Source organism: Bubalus kerabau, chromosome 11, assembly GCF_029407905.1.
Source record: "Bubalus kerabau isolate K-KA32 ecotype Philippines breed swamp buffalo chromosome 11, PCC_UOA_SB_1v2, whole genome shotgun sequence".
In the NCBI taxonomy this organism is placed as follows: Eukaryota; Metazoa; Chordata; class Mammalia; order Artiodactyla; family Bovidae; genus Bubalus; species Bubalus kerabau.
In genome coordinates this window covers 10,235,749-10,261,208 of record NC_073634.1, presented here as the reverse complement: position 1 = coordinate 10,261,208, position 25,460 = coordinate 10,235,749, and the positions used below count along the sequence as shown (strand labels likewise).

Below are 25,460 nucleotides of genomic sequence, written 5' to 3'. Positions count from 1 at the left end.
ACTAATACAACATTGTTAATCAATTATGCTCCCATATAAAAAAAAATTCTAAAAAAGAGCAAAGAACCTCGTCTCATTCTCATTATTGCCACCCAAGTAGCTAGCACAATGCCTAGAACAAAATAGGTACCAAATAAATGTTTGTTTAAAAAAAAAGTCAAGCACACCTTTCCTGAGGACCCAGGAGGTACCCATCCTTCTAACAGTGTCTTCTGCAGACACGGAGAGCTCACTGTTTCCGCGTGCAGCTCCCACGTGACCCTGTGGGCTGTGTTACGTCGCCTCCCCTGAACTGTGAGTATAAGTGACTAATACACTGTCATTAGTCCCATTTGTTAACTGTTGGAGTCACTCCTGAACCCTTGGGTGGGAATCCCTCCTTTACCAGCTGAATGAAGAAGAGGTGATTAGAACAGCATCTCTCAACGTTTTAAGTGTGCCTACTTTTAAACACTTTTAATTTTTTTAGATTTTTTTCAGCATGGACCATTTTAAACGTCTTTATCAAATTTGTTACAATATTGCTTCTGTTTCATGTTTTGTTTTGTTTTGTTTTTTTTCGCTGTGACATATGCAAGATCTTAGCTCCCCAACCAGAGGTCGCACCTGTACCCCCTGCACTGGAACGTGAAGTCTTAACCACTGGCCCACCAGGGGCGCCCCCAGGTACAACTACTTTTTAACCCAGAAACTTTACTTTCAAGAAACTATCCTATATAAAGGCACACAAGTACAAAACAGAGATGCATGTAGAAACAAGAATACTTATTGCAGTATTATTTTTGAAAGTGAAAAACTGGCAACCACGTGAATATCCATCCATGGAGGAATGGTTAAATAAATCATTGCAAACGTCATCTATGAAACACTCTGCAACAGTGGAAAAGATCTAGAAAGAAGTCTAAGATTTGTTACATCTAAGCACACATCTGATATAATCCCACCCAGTTTATGTAGAATGATGCAAGGAGATCCAACCAGTCAATCCTAAAGGAAATCAACCCTGAATATTCACTGGAAGGACTGATGCTGAAGCTTAAGCTCCAATACTTTGGCCACCTGATGTGAAGTGACTCATTGGAAAAGACCCTGATGCTGGGAAAGATTGAAGGCAGGAGGAGAAGTGGATGGCAGAGGATGAGGTTGTTGGATGGCATCACCGACTCAATGAATGAATCTGCGCAAATTCAAGGAGGTAGAGAAGGCGATGGCACCCCATTCCAGTACTCTTGCCTGGCAAATCCCATGGACGGAGGAGCCTGGTGGGCTGCAGTCCATGGGGTTGCTAGGAGTCGGACACGACTGAGCGACTTCACTTTCACTTTTCACTTTCATGCATTGGAGAAGGAAATGGCAACCCACTCCAGTGTTCTTGCCTGGAGAATTCCAGGGACAGGGGCGCCTGGTGGGCTGCTGTCTCTGGGGTCACACAGAGTCAGACACGACTGAAGCGACTTAGCAGCAGCAGCAGCAGCAGTGAAGGACAAGGATGCCTGGAGTTCTCCAGTACAACTTAGCGACTGAACAACAACAATGCTTAACTATGCATATGCCTGTGTTCAAGATAAAGACCGGAAGGGATATGGAAACTGGATCCAGGGGGGCGAGGAGAGGGCCAGATGGAGGCTTTTATTTACTCGGTATAATTTTGTACTGTTGGAGTCTTTTACACTGAAAGTGCATTCTAGTATTTGTTATGTGATGTGATATCAATGTAAAAATAAGAAAGGTGCATCAAAGTTTATATAAAATCATGGAGACTAACCCCTGGTGAAGGTTTATGGTAACATAAGGAAACAGCAGTGCAACAGCCAGTCTAGAATGTTCTAGCACCCCTAGCCAAAGACACCTCTGGGGTTGATGCTCTGTGCTGATCTGGCCTGTAAACCCTTCTCAGCTTCCCTCCCAGAGGACTCCTAAGCAGAGGTGCCCCCTCACATTCTCTATGGGAGTCACACAACTGAGACTGATAAACAAGCCAATGCCTTCGTGCAAACCCGCCATCATCTCTCTCCCGACCCCTAGCTTTTATTTAACTTCATCATCTAAATCCCAACCCCTATCTTTTATTTAACTTCATCATCTAAATCAGGACTTAAGAAAGAAATCTAAAATGTGAGGTCCGATGCTGAGAGAACATTAAATCTGAAGTATTCCTTCTCCCAGGCTTCCCAGGTGTCAGTGGTAAAGAATCCGCCTGCCAAGGCAGGAGACACAAGAGACACAGGTTCAACCACTGGATTGGGAAGATCCCCTGGAGAAGGGAATGACAACCCACTCCAGTATTCCTGCCTGGAGAATCCCATGGACAGAGGAGCCTGCCAACTATAGTCCATGGGGTTGTAAAAGAGTTGGACACTTTTATATATATTTTATATATATTGTTGTTTAGGAACTAACAACAATAATGTTGCTCGACCCAGTGTGAAAACACAGAAGAGCCTTTAGCAAGGGTTTCTGCAAAGTGAAAAACCAAATTCACTAGACTTATGCATCCTCTCCTCTGTTTCTCTCTTTAAAGGAGATAGTGGGGATTTCCCCGGCAGTCCAGTGGTTAGGACTTTGCCTTCCAATGCAGGGGGTTGCAGGTTCAATCCCTGATGGAGGCGCTAATATCCCACATCCTTCTTGGCCAAAAAACACAAAACTTAGAAGCTAATGAAGGTGAGCAGTGTAGTAAGCCAGTGTGGGCACCCTGCAGATCCCAGTGGCAGATGTGGCCAGGCCGCCGGGGCCCATCTCTGTGCTGCCCGCTTCCCACCCCCGACCCCCGGCCCCGCTCCCTGGGGACCGTGTGTGCATCTCACCACGCTGATGCCGTCATTGAGCAGGGCCTCCCCAAAGATCATCATGTATAGCTGCTCATTCACACGTGCCTCCTCGAACACGGCCAGAACGGCCACCGGATCCACGGCCGAGATGAGGCTCCCGAACAGCAGGTTCTGAAGCAGGTTGATGTCGCCCAGCCCAAAGGCCGGGACCTGGCAGATCAGGTAGAGCGAGAGGCCGATGCCGAAGGCGTTGAGCAGGGCGCCCAGGCCCGCCCACCACAGGATGGAGCCAAGGTTCTCGAAGAAGGGCCGCGTGGGCATGAAGTAGCCGCTTTCCAGGACGATGGGCGGGAGGAGGTACAAGAAATAGATGCTCGAGTCCATCACTGGTGGGGACTTGTGGTCCGTTCCGAAGATGACGGTGCCTACCAGCGCCCCAACAAGGATGAGCAGGCAACTCTCGGGCATGAGGCCAGGTAGCCTGCGGTTGAGGTGGAAGCCTGCGGAGCAGAGAACCAGGATGAGAGGTGGGCAGGTAACCCAGCTCTGGCCCTGGGACACCAGGGGAGGTGGGTGCCAGGGGCCTTTCAGAGCCACGTGGATGGATGGGTACCCAGGCAAGCCGGCACGCACCCCCCAGCCTCAGCATCCTTGTCAAGGCTGGAGCTTGACAAGATCGAGTACTTCCCACAGCCTGTGCGGGTTCTAGAATCTTCTCAGTCCTTCCGTGCCCTCCTGCCTCCTCCTGCTTTCTGCCTCCTCCATCCTGAGGGCTATGAGAGGGAGAACTCGGCTCTCATGCAAAATCGCCTTTGAAGCTCAAGCAAGAGTCTTGAGGGATCCAAGGGACAAACTAGCGAATTTAACAAAAAAATTAGCAACTTCACAGGTATAGAGAACAAACTAGTAGTTACCAGTTGGGGGGGGGGGGGCGGTGGTGGCAGTGGGATGGGGACAGGACCAGGGTAGGATATAGGTAGGGGAGTCAGAGGTGCAAACTATTAGGTGAAGCATAAGCTACAAGGATGTATTGTACAGCATGGAGAATACAGCCAATATTTTATAATAACTATAAACAGAGTATATATTCCCAGGTGGTGCTAGTGGTAAAGAACCCGCCTGCCAATGCAGGAGACATGAAAGACACAGGTTCTGATCCCTGGGTTGGGAAGATCTCCTGGAAAAGGAAATGGCAACCCATTCCAGTATTCTTCTTTGGAGAATTCCACGGACAGAGGAACCCAGCTGGCTACAGTTCATAGGGTCGAACAGAGTTGGACACAACTGAAAACTTAGCACCCATGCATAAATGGAGTATAACCTTTAAAAATTATGAATCACTATGTCATATACCTGTAACTTATATATACACCTGCACTTCAACTAAAAATAAAACAAGCATTTTTAACTTAAAAAAAAAAATGTCTATCACTGGGACTTAACACCAGCTCCTTCCAAATGTACACCTCCTTCTTGACCAAACCGATAAATAAAGATGAAAAATCTTTGTTTCCCTGATTTAACCAATGATATTGCCACCCAGTCAGCCACTTAAGAGGAAGTCAAGTGGCATTCTTATAAGGACTCCATCACCTCTGCTCCTCATGCATCAGCAACCTATTTTATCACTTACACCTTCCACTCGCTGCCCCTGACACGTATCTACTCTTCTCCACTCCCGTGACTTTCACTGAGGGCAGGTTCTCCCCACTTCTCATCCACTCACTGCAGTGTTTTCCTGACCTCCTACTTCACCCCCCATCTCCCAGCCCATTCCACTTCCTGTTGCCAGATATTCTACACCATGTATATCTGGGTGTCGAATCCCCGCTAAAGGGATACAGTCCAGGGGGGTCATAAAAAGTCAGACACGACTGAGCAACTAAACAACAACAAGGGCTTACATAATCGAATAACAGAAGGGAAGGCATTTTAGAAGGGGAGAACTCGGAGAGAAATAGGGGAGAGTCAGGAATAGCCCAGCTGCTGCTGCTGCTGCTGCTGCTACTGCTAGGTCGCTTCAGTCATATCCAACTCTGTGTGACCCCATAGACGGCAGCCCACCAGGCTCCTCAGTCCATGGGATTTTCCAGGCAAGAGTACTGGAGTGGGGTGCCACTGCCTTCTCCAATAGCCCAGCTAGATGGTTTCAAAAATATCTTCCTTCATTGAGTAGATTCACCTTGTTACTGAGTCCAAACTTGCTCTTTGGAGGGTCTGGATGCCAGTTTCTTTAAAACACACAGACAGAGGAGGTGAGGAATTAAAGTAAAAAGCCCTGTAATCTTGTAAATATCTCCTGGGATGGCTAGCACTGGGAGGGCATGTGTTAATTTCTTCCGTCCTGTAGCAATCCACAGGTGGACCCAGTTAGGGTGTTTCCCTGAGCAAAGGCATTTTGGTTTAACCTTCAGGCCGAGGGGCTGGGTTCACCAAGGCAGGCCATTATGTACAGACAGTATCCTCTTAGTAAACAGAAGCAACGACAAGCAAAGGTTAAAGTAAAAGAAACAGATCCGACCTGTAGTCAGATTTTGTTCTTCCCTGCAACAATCTGACTGGAGCACATTTTAATTGGGAAGATTATTAGGGGAAGAGTTGCAAGATAATTTTGAGCTAAACAATGAAGGGTGTGAAATTCAAGGCTAAAGAGGTAGTGTTAGTCCCTCAGTCGAGAGGAGCAACCCCACATCCAAGGAGCGGTGGCTGCGCGGGTGCAGGAAGGCCTAGAGGAGCTACTCCACGTTCAAGGTCAAGAGGGGTGGCGAGGAGATACCTCTCGTCCAAGGTAAGGAGCAGCAGCTGCACTTTGCTGGAGCAGCCGCGAAGAGATACCCCACATCCAAGGTAAGAGAAACCCAAGTAAGACGGTAGGTGTTGCAAGAGGGCATCAGAGGGCAGACACACTGAAACCATACTCACAGAAAACTAGTCAATCTAATCACATGGACGACAGCCTGGTCTAACTCAATGAAACTAAGCCATGCCCGTGGGGCCACCTAAGATGGGCGGGTCATGGTGGAGAGGTCTGACAGAATGTGGTCCACTGGAGAAGGGAATGGCAAACCTCTTCAGTATTCTTGCCTTGAGAACCCCATGAACAGTATGAAAAGGCAAAATGATAGGATACTGAAAGGGGAACTCCCCAGGTCAGTAGGTGCCCAATATGCTACTGGAGATGAGTGGAGAAATAACTCTGGAAAGAGTGAAGAGACGGAGCCAAAGCAAAAACAATACCCAGTTGTGGATGTGACTGGTGATAGAAGCAAGGTCTGATGCTGTAAAGAGCAATATTGCATAGGAATCTGGAATATTAGGTCCATGAATCAAGGCAAATTGGAAGTGGTCAAACAGGATATGGCAAGAGTGAACGTCGACATTCTAGGAATCGGCGAACTAAAGTGGACTGGAATGGGTGAATTTAACTCAGATGATCACTATATATATCTACTACTGCGGGCAGGAATCCCTTAGAAGAAATGGAGTAGCCATCATGGTCAACAAAAGAATCCGAAATGCAGTTCTTGGATGCAATCTCAAAAACGACAGAATGATCTCTGTTCATTTCGAAGGCAAACCGTTCAGTATCACAGTAATCCAAGTCTATGCCCCAACCAGTAACGCTGAAGAAGCTGAAGTTGAACAGTTCTATGAAGACCTCCAAGACCTTTTAGAACTAACACCCAAAAAAGATGTCCTTTTCATTATAGGGGACTGGAATGCAAAAGTAGGAAGTCAAGAAACACCTGGAGTAACAGGCAAATTTGGCCTTGGAATATGGAATAAAGCAGGGCAAAGACTAATAGAGTTTTGCCAAGAGAACGCACTGGTCATAGCAAACACCCTCTTCCAACAACATAAGAGAAGACTCTACACATGGACATCACCAGATGGTCAACACTGAAATCAGATTGATTATATTCTTTGCAGCCAAAGATGGAGAAGCTCTATACAGTCACCAAAAATAAGACTGGGAGCTGACTGTGGCTCAGATCATGAACTCCTTATTGCCAAATTCAGACTTAAATTGAAGAAAGTGGGGAAAACCACTAGACCATTCAGGTATGACCTAAATCAAATCCCTTATGATTATACAGTGGAAGTGAGAGATAGATTTAAGGCCCTAGATCTGATAGATAGAGTGCTTGATGAACTATGGAATGAGGTTCGTGACATTGTACAGGAGACAGGATCAATACCATCCCCATGGAAAAGAAATGCAAAAAAGCAAAATGGCTGTCTGGGGAGGCCTTACAAATAGCTGTGAAAAGAAGAGAAGTGAAAAGCAAAGGAGAAAAGGACAGATATAAGCATCTGAATGCAGAGTTCCAAAGAATAGCAAGGAGAGATAAGAAAGCCTTCCTCAGTGATCACTGCAAAGGAATAGAGGAAAACAACAGAATGGGAAAGACTAGAGATCTCTTCAAGAAAATTAGAGATACCAAGGGAACATTTCATGCAAAGATGGGCTCAATAAAGGACAGAAATGGTATGGATCTAACAGAAGCAGAAGATATAAATAAGAGGTGGCAAGAATACACAGAAGAACTGTACAAAAAAGATCTTCATGACCCAGATAATCACGATGGTGTGATCACCTAGAGCCAGACATCCTGGAATGTGAAGTCAAGTGGGCCTTAGAAAGCATCACTACAAACAAAGCTAGTGGAGGTGATGGAATTCCAGTTGAGCTATTTCAAATCCCGAAAGATGGGGGAGGAGCCAAGATGGCGGAGGAGTAGGACAGGGAGAACACTTTCTCCCCCACAAATTCATCAAAAGAGCATTTAAACGTTGAGTAAATTCCACAAAACAACTTCTGAATGCCGGCAGAGGACATCAGGCACCCAGAAAAGCAACCCAACTCTTCGAAAGGAGGTAGGAAAAAATATAAAAGACAAAAAAAGAGACAAAAGAGGGAGGGACGGAGTTCCATCCCGGGAAGGGAGTCTTAAAAAGAGAGAAGTTTCCAAACACCAGGAAACCTTCTCACTGCCGAATCTGTGCCGAGCTTTGGAAGCACAGAGGGCAACATAACAGGGAGAAAAAAATAAATAATTAAAACTCGCAGATTGCGAGCCCTACGGTAACTCCCCCAGAGGAGAAGCAGCGCAGATGCCTGCACACGCCATTAGCAAGTGGGGGCTGGGCAGGGAGGTGCGGCGCGGGCTGCATCGCTTAGAGTAAGAACCTGGCCTGAATACCCTGAGCGCTATCTGAGCGAAATAATTTGGGCTAGCAAACCAGACTGTGGGATATCGACCACGTGAAAAGCCAGCCCTAACCTAAGACACTGCCAGGCCCACGCACGGAACAAAGGACTGAACAGAGATAGCCGGCTGCAGACCTTCTCCCTCCGGTGACAGGCAGCCAGAGCCGGAAGGGGGCAATCGCAGCCCCAGAGAGACATTATCTATAAAACTGTAAGCAGGCTTCTTTGCTAACTAAAACTTCTTGGGGGTCTGGACAGTCAACATCTGCCTGAGAAGGTGCGCCAGTTTTACACCCAGATAACCAAGTGGCGGGGAGGCAATAAGTCGCAGCAATGGCGCTCGCCAAACACATCACCTGAGCTGCTCGGATCTGGGAAGGGCACAAAACGCAGGCCCAACCGAGTCTGCGCCTCTGAGGACTATTCGAGTGCCTGAACCTGAATGGCTTGGACCTGGGAGGTGCATGCAGCCCAGGGCCGGCCTCGGATGGTTCCCGGCGGAACAACCTAGAGCCCAAGCAGTGTGGGCAGGGAGGCTACACGCGCAGTGAGCGGGGGCAGACCTAGTGTGGCTGAGGCACTGTGAGCGCAGGCCAGTGTTATTTGGTTGCAGCATCCCTCCCTCCCTCCCCACAGCGCGACTGAACAAGTGAGCCTAAAAAAAAAAAAAAGTATCCGCCACCGTCCCCTTTGTGTCAGGGCAGAAACCAGACACTGAAGAGACCAGCAAACAGAAGAAGATATAACAGAGGGAAACGCCTTGGAAGCTACAGCCAATAGATTAAAACCCTGTGGTTACGACAGACTAGATAGGAAGGGGCCTATAGATCTTGAGAAAAATAAGTCGGACCAAGGAACTAGCCAAAAATGAACTGAACCCACAATACTCACAACAAAACCAGAGAAAGTCCTAGATATATTTTTAGTATTTTTACGATCATTCTTTCTTTCCTTTTCTTTTTAATTTTTTAAAAAAATTTTAAGTCCTCTATTGTTCCTTTAATTTTCACTTTTATAACCTATTACTTTCCAAAAAAAAAAAAAAGACGCTATTTTTTTCTTCTTTAGCAAACTTCATATATATATTTTTTATAATTTTTTGACCTTGTTTTTTTTTTTCTTCTTCTTTTCTTTAACATTGTATTTTTGAAATTTCAAACTCTACTCTGGATTTTTAATTTTAGCTTTTTGGTATATGTTATCAATTTTGTACCTATAGTTTTTTTATAATTTCTGTGACTTTTTTTTTCTCTGTTTCTATCTCTTATTCTTTTATATACCATTGTATATCTGAAATTCCAAACTCTACTCTAGATTTTTAATTTATGCTTTTTGGTATTTGATATCAATTTTGTACCTATATTTTCTTTATAATTTTTGTGACATTGTTTTTGTTTGTTTGTTTGTTTTCTCTCTTTATTTTTCTTCTTTTTTTTAACATTGTATTTTTGAAATTCCAAACTCTACTCTAGATTTTTAACTTTTGCTTTTTGGTATTAGTTATCAATTTTGTACCTATATTTTCTTTATAATTTTTGCGACCTTGTTTGTTTTTGTTTGTTCTTTTTTTCTCTCTTTCTTTTCCTTCTTCTTTTCTTTAACATCGTATTTTTGAAATTCCAAACTCTACTCTAGATTTTTAATTTTTGCTTTTATGTATTTGTTACCAATTTTGTACCTTTAAGAACCCAATCTTCAGTACCCATTTTTCACTAGGGAACGAGATTACTGGCTTGACTGCTCTCTCTCCCTTAGGACTCTCCTTTTTCTCCACCAGGTCGCCTGTGTCTCCTCCCTAACCCCTCTCTACTCTACCCAACTCTGTGAATTTCTGTGTGTTCCAGATGATGGAGAACACTTAGGGAACTGATTACTGGCTGGATCTGTCTCCCTCCTTTTCATTCCCCCCTTTTATCCTTCTGGCCACCTCTGTCTCCTTCCTCCTCCTTCTCTTCTCTGTATAACTCCGTGAACATCTCTGAGCGGTCCAGTTGTGGAGTGCACATAAGAAAGTGATTACTGGCTAGCCCACTCTCCCCACTACTGATTCCACCTCATCTCATTTGGGTCACCTCTAACTCCCTCCTCCCTCTTCTCTTCTCCATGTAACGCTGTGAACCTCTCTGAGTGACCCTCATGGTAGAGAAACTTTTCATCTTTAACATAGATGTTTTATCAATGGTACCGTATAGAAGGAGAAGTTTTGAAACTACTGTAAAAATAAGACCAATAACTGGAAGCAGGAGGCTTAAGTCCAAACCCTGACTCCAGGGAACTCCTGACTCCAAGGAACATTAATTGACAGGAGCTCATCAAACGCCTCCATACCGACACTGAAACCAAGCACCACACAAGGGCCAACAAGTTCCAGGGCAAGACATACCAAGCAAATTCTCCAGCAACAAAGGAACACAGCCCTGAGCTTCAAGATACAGGCTGCCCAAAGTCACCCCAAAACCATAGACATCTCATAACTCGTTACTGAACATTTCATTGCACTCCAGAGAGAAGAAATACAGCTCCACCCACCAGAACACCGACACAAGCTTCCCTAACCAGGAAACCTTGACATGCCACCTGTACAAACCCACACACAGTGAGGAAACACCACAATAAAGAGAACTCCACAAACTGCCAGAATACAGAAAGGACACCCCAAACTCAGCAATTTAAACAAGATGAAGAGACAGAGGAATAGCCAGCAGATAAAGGAACAGGATAAATGCCCACCAAACCAAACAAAAGAGGAAGAGATAAGGAATCTACCTGATAAAGAATTCCGAATAATGATAGTGAAATTGATCCAAAATCTTGAAATTAAAATGGAATCACAGATAAATAGCCTGGAGACAAGGATTGAGAAGATGCAAGAAAGGTTTAACAAGGACCTAGAAGAAATAAAAAAGAGTCAATATATAATGAATAATGCAATAAATGAAATTAAAAACACTCTGGAGGCAACAAAGAGTAGAATAACAGAGGCAGAAGATAGGATTAGTGAATTAGAAGATAGAATGGTAGAAATAAATGAATCAGAGAGGGTAAAAGAAAAACGAATTAAAAGAAATGAGGACAATCTCAGAGACCTCCAGGACAATATTAAACGCTACAACATTCGAATCATAGGGTTCCCAGAAGAAGAAGACAAAAAGAAAGACCATGAGAAAATACTTGAGGAGATAATAGTTGAAAACTTCCCTAAAATGGAGAAGGAAATAATCACCCAAGTCCAAGAAACCCAGAGAGTCCCAAACAGGATAAACCCAAGGCGAAACACCCCAAGACACATTAATCAAATTAACAAAGATCAAACACAAAGAACAAATATTAAAAGCAGCAAGGGAAAAACAACAAATAACACACAAGGGAATACCCATAAGGATAACAGCTGATCTTTCAATAGAAACTCTTCAAGCCAGGAGGGAATGGCAAGACATACTTAAAATGATGAAAGAAAATAACCTACAGCCCAGATTATTGTACCCAGCAAGGATCTCATTCAAGTATGAAGGAGAAATCAAAAGCTTTTCAGACAAGCAAAAGCTGAGAGAATTCTGCACCACCAAACCAGCTCTCCAACAAATACGAAAGGATATTCTCTAGACAGGAAACACAAAAATGGTGTATAAATTTGAACCCAAAACAATAAAGTAAATGGCAACGGGATCATACTTATCAGTAATTACCTTCAACGTAAATGGGTTGAATGCCCCAACCAAAAGACAAAGACTGGCTGAATGGATACAAAAACAAGACCCCTACATATGTTGTCTACAAGAGACCCACCTCAAAACAGGGGACACATACAGACTGAAAGTGAAGGGCTGGAAAAAGATCTTCCATGCAAATAGGGACCAAAAGAAAGCAGGAGTAGCAATATTCATATCAGATAAAATAGACTTTAAAACAAAGGCTGTGAAAAGAGACAAAGAAGGTCACTACATAATGATCAAAGGATCAATCCAAGAAGAAGATATAACAATTATAAATATATATGCACCCAACATGGGAGCACTGCAATATGTAAGACAAATGCTAACAAGTATGCAAGGAGAAATTAACAATAACACAATAATAGTGGGAGACTTTAATACCCCACTCACACCTATGGATAGATCAACTAAACAGAAAATTAACAAGGAAACACAAACTTTAAATGATGCACTAGACCAGTTAGACTTAATTGATATCTATAGGACATTTCATCCCAAAACAATGAATTTCACCTTTTTCTCAAGCGCACATGGAACCTTCTCCAGGATAGATCACATCCTGGGCCATAAAGCTAGCCTTGGTAAATTCAAAAAAATAGAAATCATTCCAAGCATCTTTTCTGACCACAATGCAGTAAGATTAGATCTCAATTTCAGGAGAAAAACTATTAAAAATTCCAACATATGGAGGCTGAACAACATGCTGCTGAATAACCAACAAATCACAGAAGAAATCAAAAAAGAAATCAAAATTTGCATAGAAACGAATGAAAATGAAAACACAACAACCCAAAACCTGTGGGACACGGTAAAAGCAGTCCTAAGGGGAAAGTTCATAGCAATACAGGCATACCTCAAGAAACAAGAAAAAAGTCAAATAAATAACCTAACTCTACACCTAAAGCAACTAGAAAAGGAAGAAATGAAGAACCCCAGGGTTAGTAGAAGGAAAGAAATCTTAAAAATTAGAGCAGAAATAAATGCAAAAGAAACAAAAGAGACCATAGCAAAAATCAACAAAGCCAAAAGCTGGTTCTTTGAAAGGATAAATAAAATTGACAAACCATTAGCCAGACTCATCAAGAAACAAAGGGAGAAAAATCAAATCAATAAAATTAGAAGTGAAAATGGAGAGATCACAACAGACAACACAGAAATAAAAAGGCTCATAATAGACTACTATCAACAATTATATGCCAATAAAATGGACAACGTGCAAGAAATGGACAAATTCTTAGAAAAGTACAACTTTCCAAAACTCGATCAGGAAGAAATAGAAAATCTTAACAGACCCATCACAAGCACGGAAATTGAAACTGTAATCAAAAATCTTCCAGCAAACAAAAGCCCAGGTCCAGACAGCTTCACAGCTGAATTCTACCAAAAATTTAGAGAAGAGCTAACACCTATCCTGCTCAAACTCTTCCAGAAAATTGCAGAGGAAGGTAAACTTCCAAACTCATTCTATGAGGCCACCATCACCCTAATACCAAAACCTGACAAAGATCCCACAAAAAAAGAAAACTACAGGCCAATATCACTGATGAACATAGATGCAAAAATCCTTAACAAAATTCTAGCAATCAGAATCCAACAACACATTAAAAAGATCATACACCATGACCAAGTGGGCTTTATCCCAGGGATGCAAGGATTCCTCAATATCCACAAATCAATCAATGTAATACACCACATTAACAAATTGAAAAATAAAAACCATATGATTATCTCAATAAATGCAGAGAAAGCCTTTGACAAAATTCAACATCCATTTATGATAAAAACTCTCCAGAAAGCAGGAATAGAAGGAACATACCTCAACATAATAAAAGCTATATATGACAAACCCACAGCAAACATTATCCTCAATGGTGAAAAATTGAAAGCATTTCCTCTAAAGTCAGGAACAAGACAAGGGTGCCCACTTTCACCATTACTATTCAACATAGTTTTGGAAGTTTTGGCCACAGCAATCAGAGCAGAAAAAGAAATAAAAGGAATCCAAATTGGAAAAGAAGAAGTAAAGCTCTCACTGTTTGCAGATGACATGATCCTCTACATAGAAAACCCTAAAGACGCCACCAGAAAATTACTAGAACTAATCAATGACTATAGTAAAGTTGCAGGATATAAAATCAACACACAGAAATCCCTTGCATTCCTATACACTAATAATGAGAAAACAGAAAGAGAAATTAAGGAAACAATTCCATTCACCATTGCAATGGAAAGAATAAAATACTTAGGAATATATCTACCTAAAGAAACTAAAGACCTATATATAGAAAACTATAAAACACTGGTGAAAGAAATCAAAGAGGACACTAACAGATGGAGAAATATACCATGTTCATGGATTGGAAGAATCAATATAGTGAAAATGAGTAGACTACTGAAAGCAATTTATAGATTCAATGCAATCCCTATCAAGCTACCAACAGTATTCTTCACAGAGCTAGAACAAATAATTTCACAATTTGTATGGAAATACAAAAAACCTCGAATAGCCAAAGCGATCTTGAGAAAGAAGAATGGAACTGGAGGAATCAACCTACCTGACTTCAGGCTCTACTACAAAGCCACAGTTATCAAGACAGTATGGTACTGGCACAAAGACAGAAATATAGATCAATGGAACAAAATAGAAAGCCCAGAGATAAATCCACGCACATACGGACACCTTATCTTTGACAAAGGAGGCAAGAATATACAATGGATTAAAGACAATCTCTTTAACAAGTGGTGCTGGGAAATCTGGTCAACCACTTGTAAAAGAATGAAACTAGAACACTTTCTAACACCATACACAAAAATAAACTCAAAATGGATTAAAGATCTAAACGTAAGACCAGAAACTATCAAACTCCTAGAGGAGAACATAGGCAAAACACTCTCTGACATACATCACAGCAGGATCCTCTATGACCCACCTCCCAGAATATTGGAAATAAAAGCAAAAATAAACAAATGGGACCTAATTAAACTTAAAAGCTTCTGCACATCCAAGGAAACTATTAGCAAGGTGAAAAGACAGCCTTCAGAATGGGAGAAAATAATAGCAAATGAAGCAACTGACAAACAACTAATCTCAAAAATATACAAGCAACTCCTACAGCTCAACTCCAGAAAAATAAATGACCCAATCAAAAAATGGGCCAAAGAACTAAATAGACATTTCTCCAAAGAAGACATACAGATGGCTAACAAACACATGAAAAGATGCTCAACATCACTCATTATCAGAGAAATGCAAATCAAAACCACTATGAGGTACCATTTCACACCAGTCAGAATGGCTGCGATCCAAAAGTCTACAAGCAATAAATGCTGGAGAGGGTGTGGAGAAAAGGGAACCCTCTTACACTGTTGGTGGGAATGCAAATTAGTACAGCCACTATGGAGAACAGTGTGGAGATTCCTTAAAAAACTGGAAATAGAACTGCCTTATGATCCAGCAATCCCACTGCTGGGCATACACACTGAGGAAACCAGGAGAGAAAGAGACACGTGTACCCCAATGTTCATCGCAGCACTGTTTATAATAGCCAGGACATGGAAGCAACCTAGATGTCCATCAGCAGATGAATGGATAAGAAAGCTGTGGTACATATACACAATGGAGTATTACTCAGCCATTAAAAAGCATACATTTGAATCAGTTCTAATGAGGTGGATGAAACTGGAGCCTATTATACAGAGTGAAGTAAGCCAGAAAGAAAAACACCAATACAGTATATTAACACATATATATGGAATTTAGAAAGATGGTAACAATAACCCTGTGTACAAGATAGCAAAAGAGACATTGATGTGTAGAACAGTCTTATGGACTCTGTGGGAGAGGGAGAGGGTGGGAAGATTTGGGAGAATGGCATTGAAACATGTAAAATATCATGTATGAAACGACTTGCCAGTCCAGGTTCGATGCACGATACTGGATGCTTGGGGCTAGTGCACTGGGACGACCCAGAGGGATGGTATGGGGAGGGAGGAGGGAGGAGGGTTCAGGATGGGGAACACATGTATACCTGTGGTGGATTCATTTTGATATTTGGCAAAACTAATACAATTTTGTAAAGTTTAAAAATAAAATTAAATTAAAAAAAAATCCTGAAAGATGATGCTGTGAAAGTGCTGCACTCAATATGCCAGCAAATTTGGAAAACTCAGCAGTGGCCACAGGACTGGAAAGGGTCAGTTTTCATTCCAATCCCAAAGAAAGGCAATGCCAAAGAATGCTCAAACTACCGCACAATTACACTCATCTCACATGCTAGTAAAGTAATGCTCAAAATTCTCCAATCCAGGCTTCAGCAATACGTGAACCGTGAACTTCCAGATGTTCAAGCTGGTTTTAGAAAAGGCAGAGGAACCAGAGATCAAATTGCCAACATCCGCTGGATCATGGGAAAAGCAAGAGAGTTCCAGAAAAACATCTATTTCTGCTTTATTGACTATGCCAAAGCCTTTGACTATGTGGATCACAATAAACTGTGGGAAATTCTGAAAGAGATGGGAATACCAGACCACCTGACCTGCCTCTTGAGAAACCTATATGCAGGTCAGGAAGCAACAGTTAGAACTGGACATGGAACAACAGACTGGTTCCAAATAGGAAAAGGAATATGTCAAGGCTGTATATTATCACCCTGCTTGTTTAACTTCTATGCAGAGTACATCATGAGAAATGCTGGGCTGGAAGAAACACAAGCTGGAATCAAGATTGCCAGGAGAAATATCAATAACCTCAGATATGCAGATGACATGACCCTTTTGGCAGAAAGTGAAGAGGAACTAAAAAGCCTTTTGATGAAAATGAAAGTGGAAAGTGAAAAAGTTGGCTTAAAGCTCAACATTCAGAAAACGAAGATCATGGCATCCAGTCCCATCACTTCATGGCAAATAGATGGGGAAACAGTGTCAGACTTTATTTTTTGGGGCTCCAAAATCACTGCAGATGGTGATTGCAGCCATGAGATTAAAAGACGCTTACTCCTTGGAAGGAAAGTTATGACCAACCTAGATAGCATATTCAAAAGCAGAGACATTACTTTACCAACAAAGGTCCGTCTAGTCAAGGCTATGGTTTTTCCTGTGGTCATGTATGGATGTGAGAGTTGGACTGTGAAGAAGGCTGAGCGCCGAAGAATTGATGCTTTTGAACTGTGGTGTTGGAGAAGACTCTTGAGAGTCCCTTGGACTGCAAGGAGATCCAACCAGTCCATTTTGAAGGAGATCAGCCCTGGGTGTTCTTTGGAGGGAATGATGCTAAAGCTGAAACTCCAGTACTTTGGCCACCTCATGCGAAGAGTTGACTCATTGGAAAAGACTTTGATGCTGGGTGGGTTTGGGGGCAGCAGAAGGGGATGACAGAGGATGAGATGGCTGGATGGCATTACTGACTCGATGGACGTGAGTCTGAGTGAAGTCCGAGAGTTGGTGATGGACAGGGAGGCCTGGCGTGCTGTGATTCATGGGGTTGCAAAGGGTCAGACACAACTGAGCGACTGAACTGAACTGAACTAATACAATGGACTTTAATTGGTATCCAGAGACACGCCAAACCACACACCCAGCCCACTGGCTTCGAGACCAGTTTACGTTCTCCTTCTAGAGCGCTGCTTTCTCTGTTTCTTCCTTTTTTTTTCTTATTTATTTTTGGCTGTGCAGCATTGCTGCATGAGGGCTTTCTTCAGTTAAGGTGAGTGGAAGCTACACTCAAGTTGCGGTGCCCAGGCTTCTCATTGTGGTGGCTTCTTTTGTTACAGAGGACGGGCTGAGGTGCACAGGCTTCAGCAGCTGTGGTACACAGGCTTAGTTGCCTGCAGCATGTGGAATCTTCCTGGATCAGGGATCAAACCCGTGTCCCCTGCATTGGCAGGCAGATTCTTAAGCACTGGACCACCAGGGAAGCGCTCTCCATTTCTTAGTAACAGCTTCCTTCTTCTCCTCTCCCCTCTCTTGCTCCTCTTCCTTCTTCAATGAGTGCTTATTTTAATCACACTTAACTTTCAAAATATGTAAGGTAGGCAGAAGAGCCCCCAGTGTGATTTTCAGGCCCTGTGTCTCCCCCAGGATGGTCCTGCTTCCAGGAATTGAGTTTCCTGAAATGAGCCCACATCACCTGCCTGAAACTAAGGCACATCTACACACTGATAGCAGCAAGAGGGTTCAGCCTGTAAGCAGGGCCCTTTCAGGGAAATACTTTGTGAATTTCACCTTTCTCAACTCTTCTCCCTTTCCATAATGGACAAAACAGTCACTCACTTTTAGACTTTACAGTTTCAGGGCCTGAAACTTAAATGGCCACAGATAACTAAGTCCTGCCTGAAAGTCCAAGATGGCCCTTGTTGGAGCACCTATGAGGCATGGCTAGACTCACCAATCTTCTCCTTTGAAGCTGGGGACCGAAATGATTCCCACACATTGCCTGGGCGCTCAATTCATGTGTCTTGGTAGAAGACTGAGTAAAAGAATGAATACTAGCAATTATTAATCAGATTTTGATTCAAGCTTTATAATATAGAATCTAAAAAATCTTTATGGACTCCTTAAGTGTTAAAGTTTTATGTCATTATTATTATTATTATTATTATTATTATTATTATTTGCTATCATATATAAAGTTATCCAGTCAATCCTAAAGGAAATCAATCCTGAATATTCATGGGATGGACTGGTGCTGAAGCTGAAGCGCCAATGCTTTGGTCACCTGGTTCGAAGAGCCGACTCACTGGAAAAGACGTGATGCTGGGAAAGACTGAGGGCAAGAGGAGAAGGGGGCGACAGAGGATGAGATGGTTGGATGGCATCACTGATTCAATGGACATGAGTTTGAGCAAACTCCAGGAGGTAGTGAAGGACAGGAAAGCCTGGTGTGCTGCAGTCCATGGGGATGTGAAGAAATGGGCACGACTTAGCGACTGAACAGCAACAACAGTAAAGCTACAAGCCCAGTGCTTGGATCACACTATGCATTCACTAAATTTGACCTTCATTTCAAGTCGCTCAGTCGTGTCTGACTCTTTGCAATCCCATGGACTATACAGTCCACGGAATTCTCCAGGCCTTTCCTTTCTCCAGGGGATCTTCTCAAATCAGGAATCGAACTGGCATCTCCTGAATTGCAGGCAGATTCTTTACCAACTGAGCTATCAGGGAATCCCTCTTTTCATGTACAATACAAAAATAATTTGAATTCTTAAAGGCCAGCAAAGATGACATTGTTTTTCAATAGGCATGCTCCAACTGATAACTTACTTTAGTTTTCTTTTTCTATAGCATGTTGAGTTGCATCCACATGAAAATCAAGAACATTTAGGCAGCAGTTCAGTGAACAACAGCATCCTCACAGGACTCTCAACTTGTAGACATAGTCTGGGCACATGCAACACCTCTAAAGGACTATCTGTGTTTTCTGCTGGTATAAAACATACACTGTGTGCATTGAAATGTTTAGTGGTATAGAATGGAAGCTTCTTTTCCGTTAGAAAATCCTTATTTGCACCAAGAAGAGATTTTAGGAATAATTTCATAGATGAACAAATTTAGATTAAAAAAAGACAGCATGACTAGCTAGTCAGGGGCAGATTTAGTTTCCTGGTTCCGGACCAACTTCACGCATTCCTGATCGCTGGCATTTTGACAAAGGACATCTCAAGGTCACAGAAGATCACCTGGACTGTTCTTAGCATCTGTGTGGTTGCAGGAAAGGTGATAGACCCCTAGCTCTGAAGCGAGAATATCATCCCTTGGGAAACTCCATGATTACTTGAGCACTTCTCAGAAATAATGTGAGACCCTCTGTGTCATTGGGTCATGTGACCACACAAGAGTTCTTCAAACTGACAATTTATCTGCATACCTTACGAGCTCAAAATGAATGGCAGTTATGAAGGGCGCCTAATGAATATGCCAGTTCCCCCAACATCCACGAGGAGCGAGTTCAATGAAATAGCCAGGATGCTGAGGTAACTGTCTGATTTCTTGGCTTAACCCACACTTCACAGCCATTCCAGACAAAACATATAAATAGCCACCCACATACTTCACTGTGTCTCCTTCAGTGAGACAATCTATTCAAATAACAAAGTTTATCACTAAGGCAAAGGAGATGCTATGCTTGACCATTGAGATAATTGTATCCGCTTTCCGCTCTGGAATACCTGTTTTTAAGGAGACAAGGGGGTGAAGTTGGGGATTAAATGGTCTCAGAGTGGAATCCATCACTTTGGCTGGAGGCACTAAGAACCCTGGCTAGAATTTCATCCATTAGCTTGAATCCACTTTATATCGCAGAAGAAACCACAAGTGCTCCCTTGGCTCCTCTTGGCTCAGGTGTAAACCAAGATTTTACTGACAGATACCAACTCTAATCCCACCCTCCCTCATCACTGAGGGATATGAGTTGCCACTGGTTGCCTTGTTTCTTGCTTTCTGTCAATTTTCAAGGAGCACACACCACTTTTAAAAATGAACAAAGAGTCATTGATGAAGCCCATGGTTCCATGGCCAAGAATGAAGAAAGCACATTTTACAGAAGAATCATTATGTGGGTCCTAAAATTTCCAGTGGGCATCACCCCAAGGTCAGCATACTTTACTCCGCATTTCATAACGCACAGAACTTGAGATTTTTACATACCAAATAATGTCACATGGCTATCACCCTGAAAGGAGATGAAATAGAAACAACCCAGAGCCCAGAAGTAGGTTCTTAAATTTCATGGCACAACCTGAAGCAATAAATGGCCAGACAAAAATGCCTTTCCCTTGAGTCAAGAGAATACAATTTTTATCTAAGAGCAGCAATAGTTAATATCCACTTGACCCACCATCTACAAGCCATTTTCATACACATTATCTCACATAGAAAACAACTCCCCAAACCAGGTAAGACACTTGGGGCCTTACCTATTTTTGCAAGTGATGCTAGGAGTATCCAGAGGGTGACCTCGTAGGGAATTTGCACGTAGTCATAATCCAGTGTGAAGACAGATATTGTCTCGGCTGGCTGGGAGCTGGCAGCAGCAAACCGGACATTAAGCTCACGCCGAGCAGAGGAATCTGTGGATCTGTTCAACTCAGAAGATGCTCCGCAACACTGGAGGGTCGCTAGCAACAGGCACCAATTCCAAGGACAGAAAGGCACAAGCCCCCGAACGCCCATGCTGTGGGCTTCTCTCAGGGCGTGCGCCCTGATGCGCCACTCTTGTGAAGAGAGGAGGATTGTCAGAGTGTACCAGCCGCCACCTGGGTCACAGGTGATGTACACACAGCCCGTGGGTCATTCCAGGAAGAGTCCAAGCGTGTCACTGAGTTCCAAGTACAGATGTTTTCAAGTCACCTTTAGAGCATTTGTGTTCAGGCAACACAGCTTCTGACTCAATGCATCCTGTCACTCAGCAGACTCGAGAAAGCCCAGGGAACTAACTACCTGTGTGACTTCCATCCGATTGTGATTCGAAGAGCAATTTATGAAGCAGAAATACCTGTTCCTTTAAAGCTGTTTCCTCACGTCACTGCACACTGGTTTCATCTTGTGAGCGAAAATTAAAAAGAACACCATGGTTCTCATTCCAGGTGTCACTAGGGCCCTCCTAACCAGGAAGAGGGTTCTTCCCTCTCTCCCAGAAACCTGGGTTGCACTTGCTCCTTCTCTCCTCCCTCTGCTAGCTCCCTTGTTTTGAATGGCCAAGGCTGCAGGTAGCTCTTGAACCACACTTAATTATTTGTTCAGATTTGACTTCTGTAATGAAATGCGTTCCCTGAGTTCTCTGGCAGTTACACTGCTGACACCTAGTGGGCAGCCTCAGTACTACACCTTGGAAGGTTCAATTAATGATTAAGTACTAGTCAACGGAGAAGGCAATGGCACCCCACTCCAGTACTCTTGCCTGGAAAATCGCGTGGATGGAGGAGCCTGGTAGGCTGCAGTCCATGGGGTCGCTAAGAGTCGGACACGACTGAGCGACTTCACTTTCACTTTTTACTTTCATGCACTGGAGAAGGAAATGGCAACCCACTCCAATGTTCTTGCCTGGAGAATCCCAGGGACGGGGCAGCCTGGTGGGCTGCCGTCTATGGGGTCACACAGAGTCGGACATGACTGAGGTGACTTAGCAGCAGCAGCAGCAAGGCTATGGTTTTTCCAGTAGTCATGAATGGATGTAAGAGTTGGACTATAAAGAAAACTGATCGCCGAAGAATTGATGCTTTTGAACTGCTGTGTTGGAGAAGACTCTTGAGAGTCCTTTGGACTGCAAGGAGATCCAACCAGTCCATCCTAAAGGGAATCAGTCCTAGGTGTTCACTGGAAGGACTGATGTTGAAGCTGAAACTGCAATATTTTGGCCAACTGATGTGAAGAGCTGACTCATTTTTTCCAATGAGACCCTGATGCTATGAAAGATTGAAGGCAGGAGGAGAAGGGGATGACAGAGGATGAGATGGTTGGATGGCATCACCAACTCCATGGACATGAATTTGAGTAAGTTCTGGGTGTTGGTGATGGACAGGGAGGCCTGGCGTGCTGCGGATCATGGGGTCACAAAGAGTCGAACACGACTGAGTGACTGAACTGAACTGAACTGATTCGTCATTTCAGTGGTATCTGACTCTCTGTGACCCCATGGACTGTATCACCCCAGGCTCCTCAGTCCATGGAATTCTCCAGGAAAGAATACTGGAGTGGGTTGCCATTCCCTTCTCCAGGGGATCTTCTCTACCCAGAGGTTATACCTGGGTGTCCTGCATGGCAGGCAGATTCTTTACTGTCTGAGCCACCAGGGAAGCCCAGAGATTAAGGTGACCATGTAATCGTCATCTAAACCAGGTTCATAGACAAATAGATTTGAAATATGATGGAGGGAAAACTCAGCTTGCAAAGCAGAGCACCAAAGGAATTTTTATGGCATTTTAGGTCAGCAAACTAATGACCCATCTGAAGCTTTTGGTTTAATCATCTGATTATTGTATTAGCAGTAGAAACCTGGCTTCCTCTGACCGTTTTTGGTGCCAGGTCCCAAGAAGCCTTGTGATCCTTGTCATCTGCTCTTCTAAACCCATCTGCTCGTGGAGTCCAGTGATGTGGAGGGAAGGACATCCTCTTCCCAGTGGATCCCTTGTAATTTAAGTGACCAAATCCGGTCCACCCTCAAGAGACTAATTAAGGGGTGATGTACCCAGCAGAGAAGTCTCTCTTCACCTAGGACCTCCGCTGTGCACAGTTGGAAACAAAGTTTGAGGTGGGGGGTGCTGGTTTTCTTCCTTTTTACCCTCAGTTTCACAAAGCCACTTCTGTTCTGAAAGAGCAGAATTGACTTTTCTGTGCATGCCCATGGTTAATTAGATAATCACCTTCCTCCAAGAATAGTTTTAAACAAAATGATCAGCACATCTTTTCTTCTTTCCCCTAGTAGGCGGCATAATTGACTTTACCGCACAGCGCTTCTGGAATTGAAGTATCCATCGCTTGCCCCAAAGCTCTTGTTGCTTTGTTGGGGCTCAAATTTGATTCTTTTTTTAGGAAGAAAGGAGAAGAAAGCAGTGATAGAGAATTGGCCAGTGCTGTCCAGAAACACCATTTGCTTTCCAAGCCCGCAACTAGCAATTAAGCTGGATGGCTTCGGATCAAGGGCTGGCACGTCACACCCTAAATTGAAAGCCTGCATCCCGCGCTGGAGTGAAGTCAAAAGCTTTGACCCTGCTCTCAGGACAGAAGAGCTGAGCTGTGTCTCTGCTCCCCAAAGTCAAACTTCCACTACTCAGGGAGGAACAGAGACGCTGTGGAAGGGTGCAGTATACTCTGGGAGATTCCGCATCGTCAGAGGAGAGGCACCACGGTGCTGCTGGTGGATGGGGCGGGTGTGAATATGAGCTCTGAAATGAAACATGTCTTCACACCAGAGTGTGGCTCCTGGCTCGGCCTTCAATTCTAATGTGATCACTTTCCTAAGGGAATAGGGATTTTGTAGAGAGAAGAAAGTTGAAGTTGTGTGATCTTGGGTGTCTCCTAAACACCACAGAGCTTCAACTGCCTTATTGATGGTGATGATGATGGTTCTGATGGTGATGGTGGTGATGATGGTGACTATCTTAAAGGTGATGTGAAGATTAAGTGATATAACACATGTCTGAGAGGAAAGTGCTTAGTACAAATAGACACCAGATGCATTTTAGATTCTTTTTTTAAATTTATTGGCATATAGTTGCTTTACAATGCTGTGTTATTACAGTAAATTGAATCATTTATACATGTATATATTTCCCAGGTGGCTCAGTGGTAAAGAATCTGCATGCAAATGCAGGAGATGTGGGTTTAGTTCCTGGGTCAGGAAGATCTCCTGGAGAAGGAAATGGCAACCCACCCCAGTATTCTTGCCTGGAGAATCCCGTGGATAGAGGCGCCTGGCAGGCTACAGTCCATGGGGTGGCAGAGCTGGACACGACTTAGCAACTAAACAACAACAGGCTTCCAAAGTGTCACTAATGGTAAAGAAATCACCTGCCAATGCAGGAGACATACGAGACTCAGGTTCAATCTCTGGGTCCAGAAGATCCCCTGGAGGAGGGCATGGTTATTCTTGCCTGGGAAACTCCATGGACAGAGGAGCCTGGCGGGCTACAGTCCAGAGTCACAAAGAGTCGGACATTACTGAAGTGACTTAGCATGCACGCACATCACGCTTTGAGCTTCAGCCAAGCTGTTGTGTGTCTCAGTGGTACATTCTCTTCTATTGCTGAGAAGTACTTAATTTTTGCATGTACAGCTATTGATGGATTGGTGCACACTATGCCAGGAATCACTCGATTACCTCTTGGCCCCAGATTCACCATTCAGTATCTGCTCCATGGAATGGACTTAGTTTCTGAAACATTTATCCCTTATGGTGAGCACCGTGTAGTTCCGTCAGCAGAGGGAGCTGGAGGGACCATGCCGGAGAGCCTTCCTGTTTCCCGCTGCTGTGTTCCGTGTTTTTCTTCCTCTTGCTGCCCCATCTATCAGCAGCATGGGTGTGTGATGTCTGCTGGTGCCCCTCCAAGGCTGTACACACAGAGGAAACCGCCTCTCATCTGTCCTGGACACCATGCAGTTTAAGCCTCTGGCCCATGATGGATACCCCCCGACCCCTCCCCTGCCCCTGTGCACGGCCACATAACTCTGACTCACCTGCACACTGGCTTCCCAGGTGGTGCTAGTGGTAAAGAACCCGCCTACCCGTACCGGAGACATGGGTTCGATCCCTGGGTGGGGAGGATCCCTCTGGAGGAGGGTATGGCAACCCACTGGTTCTCTTGCCTGAAAAGGTCCATGAACAGAGGAGCCTGGAGGTCTACAGTCCATGGGGTTGCAGAGAGTATGACTTGAGCACAGCCCAACACGAGGAATAAAAATATATTTACGCTCTCACTTTCTACTTGGAAATAATATTTTACTACTTCAAGTTGTGTGTGCCTTACCACCACACAAAGACCCCTACCTTGTCCCTTGTATGTTGATATTACGTCTACCTACATTGAAAATTCCATCAGAAAATGTCACTGTTTTGCTCTCAATGGACTGTATCCTGGATATTTGAAATATTATGTCATGCAACTCTGGATCTTATGAAATCCTATGTAGGATGCCACTTTGTTTAATCAGGCAACTGACCTAGTTGGACTCAAGCCCAAAATGCTAACCAGCCTTGTGGTTTCACTGTCAGTTTTTTTTCACTGTCCTTCAGTTCTGTCTGGGCTGGTCCCTGGAGCTCAGGAAGCCGTC

General features: G+C 43.7%; 1 protein-coding gene across 1 annotated transcript in view; it reads right to left on the bottom strand.

Annotated features, from left to right (window-relative positions):
- Positions 1-21,016, bottom strand: part of SLC9A4 (solute carrier family 9 member A4) — a 63,975-nt gene extending 42,959 nt beyond the window's left edge. Inside the window, exons 1-2 of the mRNA XM_055539269.1 lie at positions 20,609-21,016; positions 2,808-3,271 (exon numbers count right to left, since the gene is read on the bottom strand). Coding sequence (XP_055395244.1) covers positions 2,808-3,271; positions 20,609-20,864 — 720 coding nt within the window. The 5' untranslated portion in view covers positions 20,865-21,016. The remainder of the gene's footprint in view (positions 1-2,807; positions 3,272-20,608) is intronic.
- Between the last annotated feature and the right edge of the window lie 4,444 nt (positions 21,017-25,460).